The sequence below is a fragment of the Electrophorus electricus genome, chromosome 12 (genome assembly GCF_041902795.1).
Source record: "Electrophorus electricus isolate QZ-2024a chromosome 12, ASM4190279v1, whole genome shotgun sequence".
Lineage (NCBI taxonomy): Eukaryota > Metazoa > Chordata > Actinopteri > Gymnotiformes > Gymnotidae > Electrophorus > Electrophorus electricus.
In genome coordinates, this window is record NC_137508.1 from 12,995,879 (window position 1) to 13,010,000 (window position 14,122).

The window sequence follows — 14,122 nt, forward strand, 5'->3', positions numbered from 1 at the left end:
GAGATGCATGTGTGCAGGAATGCATTCATTAACGTAACTCCTTGGCTCTCACACACGGCTTCCGTCACTTTGTGAGCGAGTGAAGGACACAGACTGGAGGCTGGAGAAGAGTTCTGGGGGGTGGGCACTGGAGGGCTCAGCCTCTCAGTAGGAAGGGTGCAGGATAAATAGACCCCCACCATCACCACCCACCTCCCCCACCCCCCAGTCAACGCTCTCTGTACGCAGGAGAGCGAGGCGCCCTAACGCAGGCCTCCTCAGCCAAGGGGATCTGCATGAGAAAGTGCTGGGTGCTACAAAAGGATGAAAAGGTGTTGGGCAGGACCTGGACAATCCCTTCCTGTTCTGGAGGGACATTTGTTTCCGTGCCGTCAGAGACTGGGCCGCCAGTCCTCCCCCCCGAACCCCTCAGAGTCGCAGCCCGCTTCGCATGCTCCTGTTCCAGCACTTTCTAAAACGCTGCTCCCTGCTTCCTTTTCTTTTCTTTGCTTTCGTCCCTTTTTTTTTTTTATTTCACGTGGAAGCATCTGATGGGCCAATATGGGAACTCAAACAGAGACTGGGATGACTGTTTTTACAGCCATATTTAAAAGGCAGGCAGGACTGGGCGTGAGAAGCACTCTGCATGACAAAAGAAAGGACGAAAGAGAACCTTTCATTTAGTTTAGTCCAATTCAAGTATTTATACTAACATTGTAATAAAGGGATGTAAGCATTCACTGATTTTGTTTGCCATGTAGATAAACAACTTTAGTGCCATCTAAAATTAGCATATTAGTCCAAATGGTTAATAAGTACAGTGATGCCTGCTATAAAGCATAGTCATCATATTAAAAAATACATTTTATGGCAATATGGCAGACGTACCAAACTCTTACATATTGTAGCTTATTTATTCCATATTTATTTACATTAATGTGAGTAACTGTGATTACTGTTAAAATAGAAGGTAAGGTTAAAAAAGGACAAATAAGAATGACCCTTCCATTCACTAAACCTTTGGATGAGGGTCTGTAACAGCCTAGCAGTAGCAGGGCATTTTCACAAGGCTCTAACCTCTATCTGTAATGCTTAGCACCTCTCTGAGGAAGTTCCCTATTGAGATAAAGGCCTTGTTTTCACTGTGATTCATTCTGATGTTCCCTGGCATTTACTCTATCACACTTTGTCCCTCTTTCTCACATTCTCACAATATCACAGACATTCCCATGAAACTTGCCAAGGGGATACAAATGCAGGGTCTGTCAGGATTAGGTCCATGCAATAAGAGGTAGATAGTGTGGTTTAAAACCACACTGACATAAAAGTATGGCTAATTTAATAATACTGTGAGACCAGTAGAAATAAAAGCAGCTCTCTGAGGAACAGCTTGAGTAAGAACCAGAAGATGACATGTCAGCGGTTGGAAAAAGTTTACTTTGTTTTTCATTGTTCAGTGGCTATGATGGCCCATATAATAGCCATCTAAACCAGAGTTCCTTTGGAACAATTGTTTTGGTTTTGGAAGACTCTTGGAGTGTAGAAAAAAGGACTGAAAGACCAACAAAATGACAGTTTTTGTCCCACAGCAACAGAAGGTGATCAATTTGATCTTAAAATGAATTAGCAGCTAATTATGAATGACAGCATTAAATTGGGGGAAAAGTATGCTTCTTTCCTCGCAAATAAATATGATTAATTTTAAAAGCCTAAATATTATCCCACATTTTGCTTAAATACATATTACTGAGTTCATATAATATTGTAATACAGTAACTTAGTCTTTATTCATTACTGATCGGCTCCTATGCAATAGCCCACTGGTGGCCAACACATAGAAACGCAGACGTCAGATTAAAAACTTAATTTTGTAGAACAGTTAGTATAGACGATTTTACATAAATTACCTAGAAATAAGATATTTGAGATTATCGGCAATTTGCAAGTGCTACTGAAGTGAATGTCTCTGAGGGCAGTCTCTTGATAAATGGTTGCGATATCTATTCGCAGTTCAGAGTAACTCATTTCAAAACTGTGTGTGTGTGTGTGTGTGTGTGTGTGTGTGTGTGTGTGTGTGTGTGTGTGTGTGTGTGTGTGTGTGTGTGTGTGTTCCCTCCCCCTGCACTCGGTTCCGGAGAGCGCATGCTTTCGGGCTAGAGGGACTCGACTGTGCAGCTTGATCATGTGACGGGCTCGCGAGCCCAGGCGGAGCAGAGCTAGACGGTTACAACGGGGCGAGCGCCAGTCTCCGTGAAAAAGCTCCGTTACCGAGAACGAGAGACAGGAGGGACAGACGTTTCCAGTGTGCGGACAGATAAACATCACACAGGAAGCTCCGGGCAGCTCGGGGACAAGGACATTCGCCGTCTCAAACTGCCTCTAAAAAAGGAAGTAAAGGACAAATCGCACGAAATAACACATTTTAGAAGAGCGCGGGGCACGGGGGAGTTGCCTTTTGGTTCGTAGGAACTTGTGGAATTTATTGGGGGAAATTGAAAAGGGACCTGGCTACCTCTCCCCCCCCTCCCCCCCGTACATTTTATTTTTGTATGATTTAATTCATTTTGTCAACTGCCCTGTCGGTGCGAGGAGGGGAATTGCAGTACGGCGCGTAAAGATACTGACAGCAGCGTTAGGAGACACCAGCTTTTACTGCGTATACGAACAAGAGACCTTCGAAGTGCGACAAACACTTGTTTCTTTCTATTGCTTCTTTTATACTTTATTTAATATTTATACTTAAACGTATTTATTTTGGGTTTTTGTGTACTCTGGGGCCTCAGTTTTGATTATCTTGGAATATGGTGGGGGAAATGGAAACGAAGGAGAAGCCGAAGCCGACCCCAGACTATCTGATGCAGCTTATGAACGACAAGAAACTGATGAGCAGCCTGCCCAACTTCTGTGGCATCTTCAACCACCTTGAACGGCTCCTCGACGAAGGTAACGACCGACGAGGCGTTAATACCGAGTACAGAGGCGTCTTGGATCGTCGGAATGTGATGAGCTTTCTGAGACGAACAATTCCAAACGGCAGTGCTGGGCTAGTCTCTGGACATACGATGTGTTATTAGACTACCGTTTAATGCCTTTGGCGTTCACAGCCCTTTCGTGGTCATTTGAGATAGCCACCGGCCTAATGTTTCGCCAATGCGGAGCGGAATCGCACGACTTGCGCCACCGTTCAGCTAAAATCTCTGCTCAAGTTTATGCTTGGAGCGACACCGCACAGTCGAGTGTTGCAAAAGCAGAACCTGTGGCGCAAAATTTCATTGAAACCGTCGGGTTTTATGGGAAATAGTAGCCTGAATTAAATACAGAAATATTTTTGCGTATAATTGAGTTTTATAAGAAACCTATGAAATTGAGCTCGTAAAAGAAAATAAATAGAACTCGGCCGAGAACAGTTTTACCAAACTCTAGCTATGAGATTATCATAACTGTTACTACATTCAGATGAAGCTCTGCATCGTGGCACAATTATAAAGGGCGACTTTGCCATGGCAATTAACATCAACAATTAGACACAGGCACGTTTTTAATTATTTAATGATTTTAATTATCGTCTATTGACTATATATATATATATATATATATATATATATATATATATATATATATATATATATAAAAGTACAGGGGAACTTTTGCTGTAGGGGATGAATAAAGTTGTATTGTAGTCTGTGGCTATAGGGCATATTCGATCGTAATGGCTCGGCTACGGTGTACTGATTCAGTGCGCATCAAATCTTTGTATTTGTTTGAAATTAATTTCCATATCTAAATGAAGCATACCTTTCTCTAGAAATGTATTCTTGATACGTTATATAGAATGCATTTTAAGCTCTTTCATGTCATGTAAATATTTTCGAGCAATTCAATAATTGCGACTGTTTTGATCAGGTTGAAGAGGTTATATATCATTGAGGGAAGGATTGGAAGGGCTTGCATCGCTATCCTGGGAATTGCTGGCAGATCCACCGCGCTTTGTAGATACTGGTGGGAATTTCGAGTGCTGTGGAACCAGGGGGCTCGTTTCTAAATCTTTATGAAAACCTTTTATCCCTTCTCCGCTGCAAACTTTATACAGTTGTTAATGGGGTTTATATATCACTCGTTCAAACGGAGCCTTTCTTCTTGCGCTCTGACTGTAAATGTTTTATTGCGCGTCAGGCGACGAGCCATAAGGGAGTATAAAACCCGCGGAAAACATGCAATAGAAAGATTGAGATTCAAGGCTTATCAGTAGTTGTCAGTAGCATACCGTAAACTGTAACGTATACCCTTTTATGATCCGTCGGTCTCAAACGCTTGTCCTCTTGGAGTTCAAACCTTTTGTCAACCGCTGCCCAAATAACTTGTAACGTCGACGGGGCAACAGTTTGTTTTATCGCACAATATGACCCCCGCGTCGAAGGGAGAGGCTCCTCTCGCACCATCCTGACTTCTAAGTACTGCGTCCAGACAACACAGACCCAGTCGGGAAGAGGTGAACGGGAAATATCGGAGAAAAAAATTGGCGTTCATTCTTGAGCCTATACCTCTGAGGTGGTTTGGGAGCTTGTGTTCTTTCTTTTTCCTTGTAAAAGACAAATAAAAGTCTCAGTATTTTTGAAAATCCTTCTTGCCCTCCAAGAAATGCTAGTCCCTGTCATTGTAAGAAGAAAATCCGTATATAAGTGGTTACATTGTTGAACAAAATTTCCGAGTTCGCACAATTGTGTTATTAAATGAATTGCATTTTTTATTTGTCAATCTATGGCTCAAATGTTGGCCGATTAAAGGTAACTAGATTTTCTTGAGAAAGGTCAATGTGCACAGTCTCATATTTATTACATACTCTGTGATTTACTCTTTTACTCTGAATATTTGTGTGATAATGGTCTATTTAGAGTGTATATATATATATATATATATATATATATATATATATATATATATATATAGAGAGAGAGAGAGAGAGAGAGAGAGAGAGAGAGAGAGAGAGAGAGAGAGAGGCATATTAGTGTTTAATGCCTTAAGGATTTACCCAAATCTTAAAAACTGCCCCGTCTTTACACAGTCATTGTTACAGACCCTCCAATTACACCTGTTCATCATTAAAAACAAAACAAAACAAATGAGCTAGTTGGGGAATGCTTTTGTGTTACTTTCAGTGGTTATTATGAAAATGACATTTCTAATTGCTGGCCTTCACTAAATGGTGAAAATGAAGGAACAGTAATTTATCAATGGAAAGATGCAATACTATTAACAGTGAGGTAGTTTATTAACTACTTTAGAACTAAAGCACAGCTCATGATTTTGGAGTGGAGGTACAGTATGCATGATATGGACAAAAGTATTGGGGTACCTACACATTACACCTACGGGAGCTTTTATGACATCCTATTCTAAATCAAAAGGCAATAATAAGGAGATGGACACCCCCACCCCCACCATCCACCCCCGCACATATAAAAAAAAAAAATCCACTCATCTGGTAAGGGTTTCTACAAGATTTTGGGAATTTTTTTGGGGGGGGAATATCTGGGAATTTTTGCCTATTCATCCAGAAGAGCATTTATGAAGTCAGACACTGATGTTGGACGAAAGGGCCTGGCTTACAGTCTCGGTTCTAATTCATCCCAAAGGTGTTTGATGGGGTTGAGGTTAGAGCTCTGTGCAGGCCAGTCAAATCATTCCACACCAGACTCACCCAACCATGTCTTTATGAACCTTGATTTGTGCACTGGGGCACAGTCATGCTGGAACAGAAAAGGGCCTTACCCAAACTGTTCCCACAACTTAGTAAGCTGAAGCAATAAGTTTTCCCTTAATTCGAACTAAGGGGCCTAGGCCAACCCCATAGCATTATCCCTCCTCCACCAAACTTTGCATTTACAATTCGCCAAACCCAGACTTGTCTATCAGACTGCCAGATAGAGAAGTGTGATTCTCCACTCCACAGAACACATTTTCACTGCTCCAGAGTCCAGTGGCGCCGTGCTTTACACCACTCCATCCGGCGCTTGGCATTGTGCTTGGTGATGTAAGGCTTGCATGCAGCTGCTCGGCCATGGAAACCCATGCCATGAAGCTCCTGGCATACAGTTTTTGTGCTGATGTTAATGCCAGAGGAGGTTTGGAACTCTGCGGTTATTGAGTCAGCAAAGCATTGGTGACTTTTACACACTATACGGCTCAGCACTCGGTGACCCCGCTCTGTAACTTTATGTGCAGTGATTCCTAAACACTCCCACTTTTCAATAATACAACTTACAGTTCATCGTGGAATATCTGGGAGGGAAGACATTTCATGAACTGACTTATTGCAACAATGGTATTCTATTACAGTAACATGCTTGAACTCTTTAGAATGACTGCATGCTCAGGTGCTCAATTGTATACACCTGTAGCAATAAGACTGAATGAAACAGCTGAATTAAATGATTAAAGGTTGTGTCCCAATACATTTGTCCATATAGTGTATCTAAGAACTATGAAAACGTATAGATGGAAGTCTTCTGTATACTTAGTAGTCACACACATTTCCTATTTCTTAACTGATTTAAGGAAAGTTTGAGTGACATAGTCTTGTAGGGGTCTGTCAAAATATAAATACAGTTTTTTTCAGTGGCATGGCAGTATATGAAAACTTTTAAGTGTATGTGGGCTATCAATTCATTTGTGGCAAATATTGCAATTTAAGGAAGTGTCAATATACATAGACCCATAATGCAAAGATGACAGTTAGCAAGACGTGTGCTCACAATGTGAGGATCACTGGCCCTTCCTGCACGAGGCCTGTAAAGCACAGAACCCCGGGCCCCAGTATATGACACCAAGAGATATAACTCCACTGATAGTAGAGCGAGAGAGAGAGAGAGAGAGAGAGTGTTAAGGGGGACAGAAAGAGATAAAGGGCATGCTAGCAGGATATTCTACACCTCTATTAATAGAAATTGTTAAGTCAATGATGGTGAAAAGTATTTCACACTGGCCTAATTTCACCGTGCCCAAGTCCAGGCACAACACCACGAACAGCATGGCCTGTTCCTTTAGTGAGACGTGCAGGCAGATATTGAGGGCCATCCCCTCTTCCACAATGTGACAGGAGATGGAAGCCAGGTTAATGGGCACTGTGTTTCACACACATATCCACTGTCTGTCACTGTAGTTGTGCCTTAGTTGCCTTGATATCACCAAAGCAATGCTAAATTACCAGCTTTTTTGCCCAGCTCAGCACTCCTCCACCCTCGTAGGAGGGAGAAAGTGTGAATTATCATCTACAGCTTGCGCAGGCTCACTACATTGATCATACCTAAGGCTCTGGGATGGTGTCTTCTGCCAGGCGCTGTTATTATATATGTGCTGTTGTGAGAGGACGAAAATGGGAAAAAACAACATGATAGTAAGATCAGTGGCATCATCGATGGTACAGCACAGCGTTATCTCAGAAGAGGGCAAGCGCCGTGAGAAATGTGTATACGAGATCCCCTGCGGTGTGTTTGGAACTATAATATCCAATAAGTTGGGGGTGGGGTGGTGTAAGTGTGTCTGTGTGTGTCTGTGTGTGTTTGTGTGTGTCTGTGTGGGTGTGTGGTGCTTTTGTCCATGATCCATGCTTATCTTGTTTGTAATATTACTGGAGAAGACAGAAACTGTTGCTCAGCTACGTATTTCCAGCAGGCCTGTTTGCCAGTACTGCTTCTGCTAGCTTATTTCATCTAACAGAGTAAAAAGAGTTGTCGTCACATGGTTTTATTTTAATAAATATTTCTATTATTGAAGTTTTTTTTTTTAACGAGGCCACCGAGGAGCTGCTTTTAGACGACATCACGCTGAGCGTTCCTAGCGGCCTGTGGCATGTGCATAGGCAACGTGTACTGTCCACGCAGGCGAAACGGTGCTCTGGCCTGTGCGATATAACAGGGCAGTGAGGCGTGAGCTCAGCGACTGGCCCCGGCATGTTTGCCGTGAGCCGTGTGAACGCGCAGTCGTGTGGAGCAGACACGTCGGGTGCTAGCTGATGCACAGCCTGAATGTAAACCCCTAACCCCCCCCCCCAATGCCCCCCCCCTCGCCTCACCTCACCCCTCATCCCACCACCCTCCCCGTTAGTGCAGATGAATGCCCTCAATGGACAACAGGAGCAGGCAGCTGTGCTGAGCCAGGCACTCCGTGCCGTAAAAAGGTGATGAATTTAATCAGGGGAGCGTCCACGGCGGCCTCTACATCGCCCATAATGCCGAGCTGTGCTGCACAATCCCTTAGAGAACTGAGGTGCTGTCACAACCCAAAAAAGTATTGTAATAGGAGGAGAATGTGCAGCACTAGGCTGGTGTAATACCCAGGTCGACCACGGTTTGCGTAATGAATTATAAACATAATATTTCTATGCAGCTTTCAGAACACCAGCAATATCTGACATTTGGGATTTCCATTTAAAGATTAAGCAATGTTATTTGCAACCATTTTGATTAAGCTGCTCCTTAAAAGACATTTTTGTCTTGTATGACTTAATTACTTAATTTTCAACTTTTGACAAAGACACAGTAAAGACATGGCTGACATAATTTCTTTGTTCTATTGTTTGCATCAAATGCCAAATGCTTCAATAGGGAATTTAAAACATGGTAGAAATAAATTAAGTGTGTTTTCATGTTTGTCATTGCCCCAGTGCTGAAACTATCACTATCTAAACCTACCTAATCCTTACGCTATTACTATCTACCTTAAGCTATTAAGTTATTTGTTACTACTAGTACTCCATGTTGTATTCCATTGCCCACAAGAGAAGAGTGAGTTTGAATCAATATGTCCTTGAAATCCACTGATGAATGACAACCTTACCACAGCAGTGGTTACCCAGAGAAACAGGTCCACTCCTGCTGTTCCAGCTACTGTATCACTACACAGACAGGATAAGCACTCTAACAGGGATCATTAATCGCACACAGAGAGTCAGATAGGATGAAAGGCCTGCCAAGGACTGATAATCTCACTCAGAGGAATGATTCTGATGACTTTGACTGCTAAAAAGCAAAATGCACTTTTCTTTCCAAAGCTTCCCAGAAGCCCCATGGGGACCCGAGAGCCCTTTATGGATCCTCTAACAATTAGCCTAAGTGGCTGCATTCATCACTTAATTGGAGTAATTAATTAATTCAGAGGCGTTACAGTGGGGTCAAAGTCGATTTATCCTGAATTGACTCGGATAATATCCCTAGTTGAGAAAGGGTTGTCCTATCTGGAGAGAGCCTCTCACTTTGTGGCGATAGAAAGAACAAAAGAGCTGTTGTGCATTAAGAGTTTTTTAGGGGAGCAAAAGGAAGAGCTCAGGAATGTCCTGAAGATTTCACCTGCCCTAACTCTCTAAGGAGGAGACTTTCTCAGCATCTTGTGTCATGTTTTTATTCAGTTAAAATGCTTTTCGTTGCATAGAAAAATCGAGCTCACAAACGGTTTGTGGCAAAGCAAGTACTTCTCTGAAGTACAAGAACAATTGCTGTAGCAGGCAGGAGCAGTAATGAGAATCATGATAGTACGGAAGTCAAGAATGGGATATTTAAAACCTATGTGCCCTTTTGCTGGCAGAGCAGGGCTAAAACGGGTCATGTTCACAATAACTGCTCAAAACTGTTCTGAAGGCAGCTGCCTTGGAGGCAGAACAAATGTAATAGGTTAACAATCAATGGGCGGAGATTAATGTGATTGGTTAACAAGCAGTGGGCGGGAGTTTTCAAATGCCACACTACAAATACCACATGGTTCCTCTGCTATGACAGCTAGAAATGACTTTAAGAGCAAGAGTATAAGAACATAGTGCTGCAGTCAGCAGAACCAAAGCAGTCATGCTTGTAGTTTAAGTCTAAACATACTGTTCCTGTACAACAACAAAAAAACTTTTACGAAGATATTAGGTCCCACTGTTAGACGCATTAGTATCTGTTCAAAACACTTTTTTAGGATAAAATAGTGGCTAACATCATTGTCCAATATATGAGCAGAAATACCATTCTCATGCCGGGACCGTACTATTCAACATTAATACCTGCCTCAGAGGCAGCAGTCATGTACTATTCCATGTTAATACCTGCTTTAGAGGCAGGTGCCATGTGCAATTCAACATTAATACCTGCCTCAGAGGCAGCAATCATGTACTATTCCATGTTAATACCTGCTTTAGAGGCAGGTGTCATATACTATTCCATGTTAATAACTGCATTGGAGGCAGCAATCATGTATTATTCCACTTTAATATCTGCCTCAGAGGCTGCAGAGCATTTATATATCATTCTACAGCCTCCTCAGAAGGAACATTATCACCATGGCAACATTTACACGGCTGCATTTGCAGGTTGTAATTCTTTTTTGTTTTGTTTTATTTTTTTCAACATCAACAAGTAAAAACAGAGCATTAGTTTAAAAAGAAAAAGAAAGAAAGAAGCAACATAAACATGGCCTCTGTCAGATACAGCACATTAAGCAAGCTATCAAGTTGTCATCGTTTCGCTAGGACTCTTAGCAGTTAGCGTCAACATCTTGCTAGCTAACAACAAAGACGCTATTAAAGAAGATACGATTTTAGAGGCTAGCTAGCCTGCTAGGTAGGTTCATAACAAACTAAACCCATATAAAAAGAAGTGATTAAAACCAAAAGGCAAAATCACAATTAAAATAGTGCCCAGTTTTCTAAAGATAAGCTCCTATAACCAGTGTTATTTTGAATGACATTAGTTATAGTCTGAACCAATTAGGTTCATTCTGCCTCCAAGACAGAGCTGCCTTCAGAACAGTTCTGAATAATGATTTTGCACGAGCGCTAAAACATCCGAATCGAGTGACAGCTGCGGTCGACCAGTGACCTGCTCTGTAGTTTGGACAATGCTGTAATGCTGTAATGTCATATGGTGTGATTTCACACGTTAGTGTGTCTGCATTGTGTTATAGAGACGTGGTTGTGCTGTGGTAGGCTACAAGAGAGATTCAGAGATCAACCCCAGTGTGGTTCTCTAGTGCCTGTTACTGTTTGTTTTTGTTTTTTTAAAGCCAGCTGTGATATTTTGAGAAACTCTGAAAGCCAGCAGTGGCTATTTTTGTGCTTCAAGGTAATTGAGCCTGTGTGCTATTGATGTACGAGGCTTAAAGCGAATCAAAGATCATAGGTCTGGCTATTTGTAATTGGCAAACTTTTTAGACTCCTTTAAGATTATCGCTCCCCAGATACAGCGTAACTCAAAGAGGTGCAATGTGCACAACTGAAAGAGTAGGATGCGAACACACACACACACACACACACACACACACACAGACAGACACTTATCTCTGGTAAATGGTTGACAGTGTGAAGGTCACAGGGTCACAGGGTCATAGTGCCGTGTACTTTATTTATTGTCTTACCCATGGCACAACACTTAATTTTAAGGGAAAATCAATCAAGTTCCCCCCCCCCCCGCCCCACTTCCAGTTCTGTTAGCCTCCCTGCGTATTACCGCTGATCATTATGACTGGCTTCCTGTGATGCCGTCATTATTAGTGAATATATCAGCGTCAAGCTTTATAACGCGTCCTCATCTCTCATTTTAAAAGCACTCTGTGTAATTGAAACAGTCTCTCACGGAGCGCTGAGTAAGTCTCCGGGCCTGCCACTGCAGCAGAGCAGGACCCGCTGGCAGGGCCGGCGGAGCGACAGAGAGGAATGCGAATCGAGTCCTCCGCCTCAGACAGAGCCGTATTGATTCCCGAGGTAAGAGGGCGAAAAGAAAAGGCAGCATCTGAGCACATTTATATCAATTGCTTTTGCTCTCCTGTCTGCCGCCATCCTCATCTTTCGGCCCTAAAAAGGAGCGCCAGTCTATAGGATTTGTAAAGTTTCTGTTGCGCTTGGGCTTGACATATCCATCATGAGGTGTCAACCATCTTATTTTCCTGTTTATTTAGATTCTTTGGCCAGATATAGAGTGTAGTTCAGAGGGCACTCTGATACAGAAGTACTACATATTCTAAACTTAATCTGCCTTTAGTATATAGATTACGGCACAATATAGATATACTGCTACATAATTTGAATGCCATATGCCTGGCAAAATATTTAACTGCCTTATGATTAAATATTTAAATGCCTTGATGTGGCGTGTTGGGTGAGTGACCTTTGTTATTAAGACTAGAATTGCATATGCTTTTTGGATGATGGGACTCAGAACACCTGAGATTGGTCAGTATACTCAAAGAAAATATACCTTAAGAAAACATTATGATTAGTTAAGAGCTAATTTGAATATTGTGCTCTGCTGTTGATGCTGAAGTACCATTTTCAGTGTGGAATGAGCTCATACCGCTGTTTGTGTAGATCCCGCTGAACTGTAGGTATAAATTCAGCACAGTATTGTGCTGTGCCATTTTGGGCTAATAAACATGAAATATTGTGTAGCCCTAGTGTAGCCTGATATTTACTGTGAATATTGACACTAACATTTATTAATGGGCACCGAACAGAACTTGAGAGGATGCAGCGTACCTTTGTGCCTAACGACAGTGTGGGCATGCCTGTCTGGCTGTGAGCTCGACGGCTCTTTGTCTGATGGCTGTTTCCCTTCCTGCGCCAAATGCTGCCTTAATGCTTGGGCAGATCTAGGATTGTTGTTGCTTGAGGAACAAAAAAGATTGATGTGTTTACTGTCATCAGCAGCCCAAAGTTCAAGGTGCACGAAAGACATTTAATTAGACCCCCCCCCACACACACACACACACACACACACACACACAAACACACACACACACACACACTCACACGCCACCACTTCTGAATGATCTTCAAATATTGCAGCCCTGGGCCCAGGCAGCCACCTTTTAAAGGACACTCTGAGGGACCCCCTAATGTGCCATCCATTAGGCTCATCTGCTTAATACAGATAAAAAGCCATCCAGCCATCTTGCAGTAATGATCGATTCACCTTCTTACTATGATTTAGCTCACACCCTTTACCAGCCAAATGTGCATCTTAATCTTTTGTTAAAGGCTAATGACTCACTCGCGTTTTTATAGAATGTCAGTTTCCAGCCCAAAATTTTCTCATTAATAGCTTCATGAAGCTTAATCCATAATTGCCCTTTATTAGTCAGAGCTGCGCCAGCTCACGAAGACTGCCGACTCCTTTTTTTTCCCCTCTGGCGCTGTCAGTCTTTTTTTGCGCTGTTTATTGGCAGTTCAGACGCAACTGACGAGTCCCTCGGTCATTTGGCAAGCGTTACAAGAGCGGCCTGCTGTCCTGAGAGCGGCCAACGTCTGCCATGGCCCATACAGCAGCGTGAAGCTGTTGACCCCTGACCCCGTTTTGCAACAGCGCAGGGCAGTTAAGACGTGGCGAGTGGGAGGAGCCAGAGCAGAGTGGCCGTGCGCACCACGCTCCGCCCTGTGCGTGATCCCTCGGCGCCGCCTTCCTGTTGCGCCGGCAACGTCTCAGTGCGTCTCGACACTTGCGTGAGTATCAAACGCCGCTCAGCCTCATCCGATTCCTCTGTGCTCGGCGCATGCAAGCGTCCCCGGTGAGGGCCTGCAGCGTGAGCCCGGGGCAGGCGGTGCGCCACGGGCTCCAATGACAGAGTGGCCCATATCCTAGGCTCCCTGTGCATGCTGGCACAATGTCTCTCCTGGCGCATATTAGAGCCTCGCGATGAGAATCTTCATTTCTTTTGTGTCAGCAGCTCCTGAGGCAGCATGTGTGAAGAGGAAGCTCAAGATAAGCATACACACACACACACACACACACACACACACACACACACACACACACGTACTCATTCATACACTGTATCTAAGTAGCACACACAGACCCCTTAGTCCCTTTGATGTCCATGTCTGATTCTCTGCAATGGAAAGCATCTCTGTCTTTTACTTCTGTTTAGTAGATCCAGGACCTTAGACAAGAGCAACGTACAGGGCTGAATTCATATACAACAGAGGACGGGAGAACAGGACTTGTGCGATATTCATTAATATTGGTTAGGCTAAAGTAAATTTTACCCCTACCCAGTCTTTACTCAGTTACCACTACACACATGGAGTTGAATTTAATTGCAGACAGATGTATTTTCTGAAATCTAAAGACAGTCTAGAGGTATCACAATGCTCTTTGTGCTGCGTCCAGATAGAGATAGC

General features: G+C 43.0%; 1 protein-coding gene across 6 annotated transcripts in view; it reads left to right on the plus strand.

The window, feature by feature from the left end:
• Nucleotides 1–2,105: 2,105 nt before the first annotated feature.
• The window catches only part of qkib (QKI, KH domain containing, RNA binding b), a 64,487-nt gene continuing 52,470 nt past the window's right edge, over nt 2,106–14,122 (plus strand). For 2 of the 6 annotated variants that reach the window (XM_081725127.1, XM_035531798.2), the window contains exon 1: nt 2,109–2,922. In XM_081725127.1, the coding sequence (XP_081581253.1) occupies nt 2,781–2,922 (142 nt within the window). In that variant the 5' untranslated portion in view covers nt 2,109–2,780. Of the gene's footprint in view, nt 2,923–14,122 lie in introns of all 6 variants that reach the window. The other 4 variants (XM_035531796.2, XM_081725128.1, XM_035531797.2 and 1 more) reach the window with 4 other exon arrangements.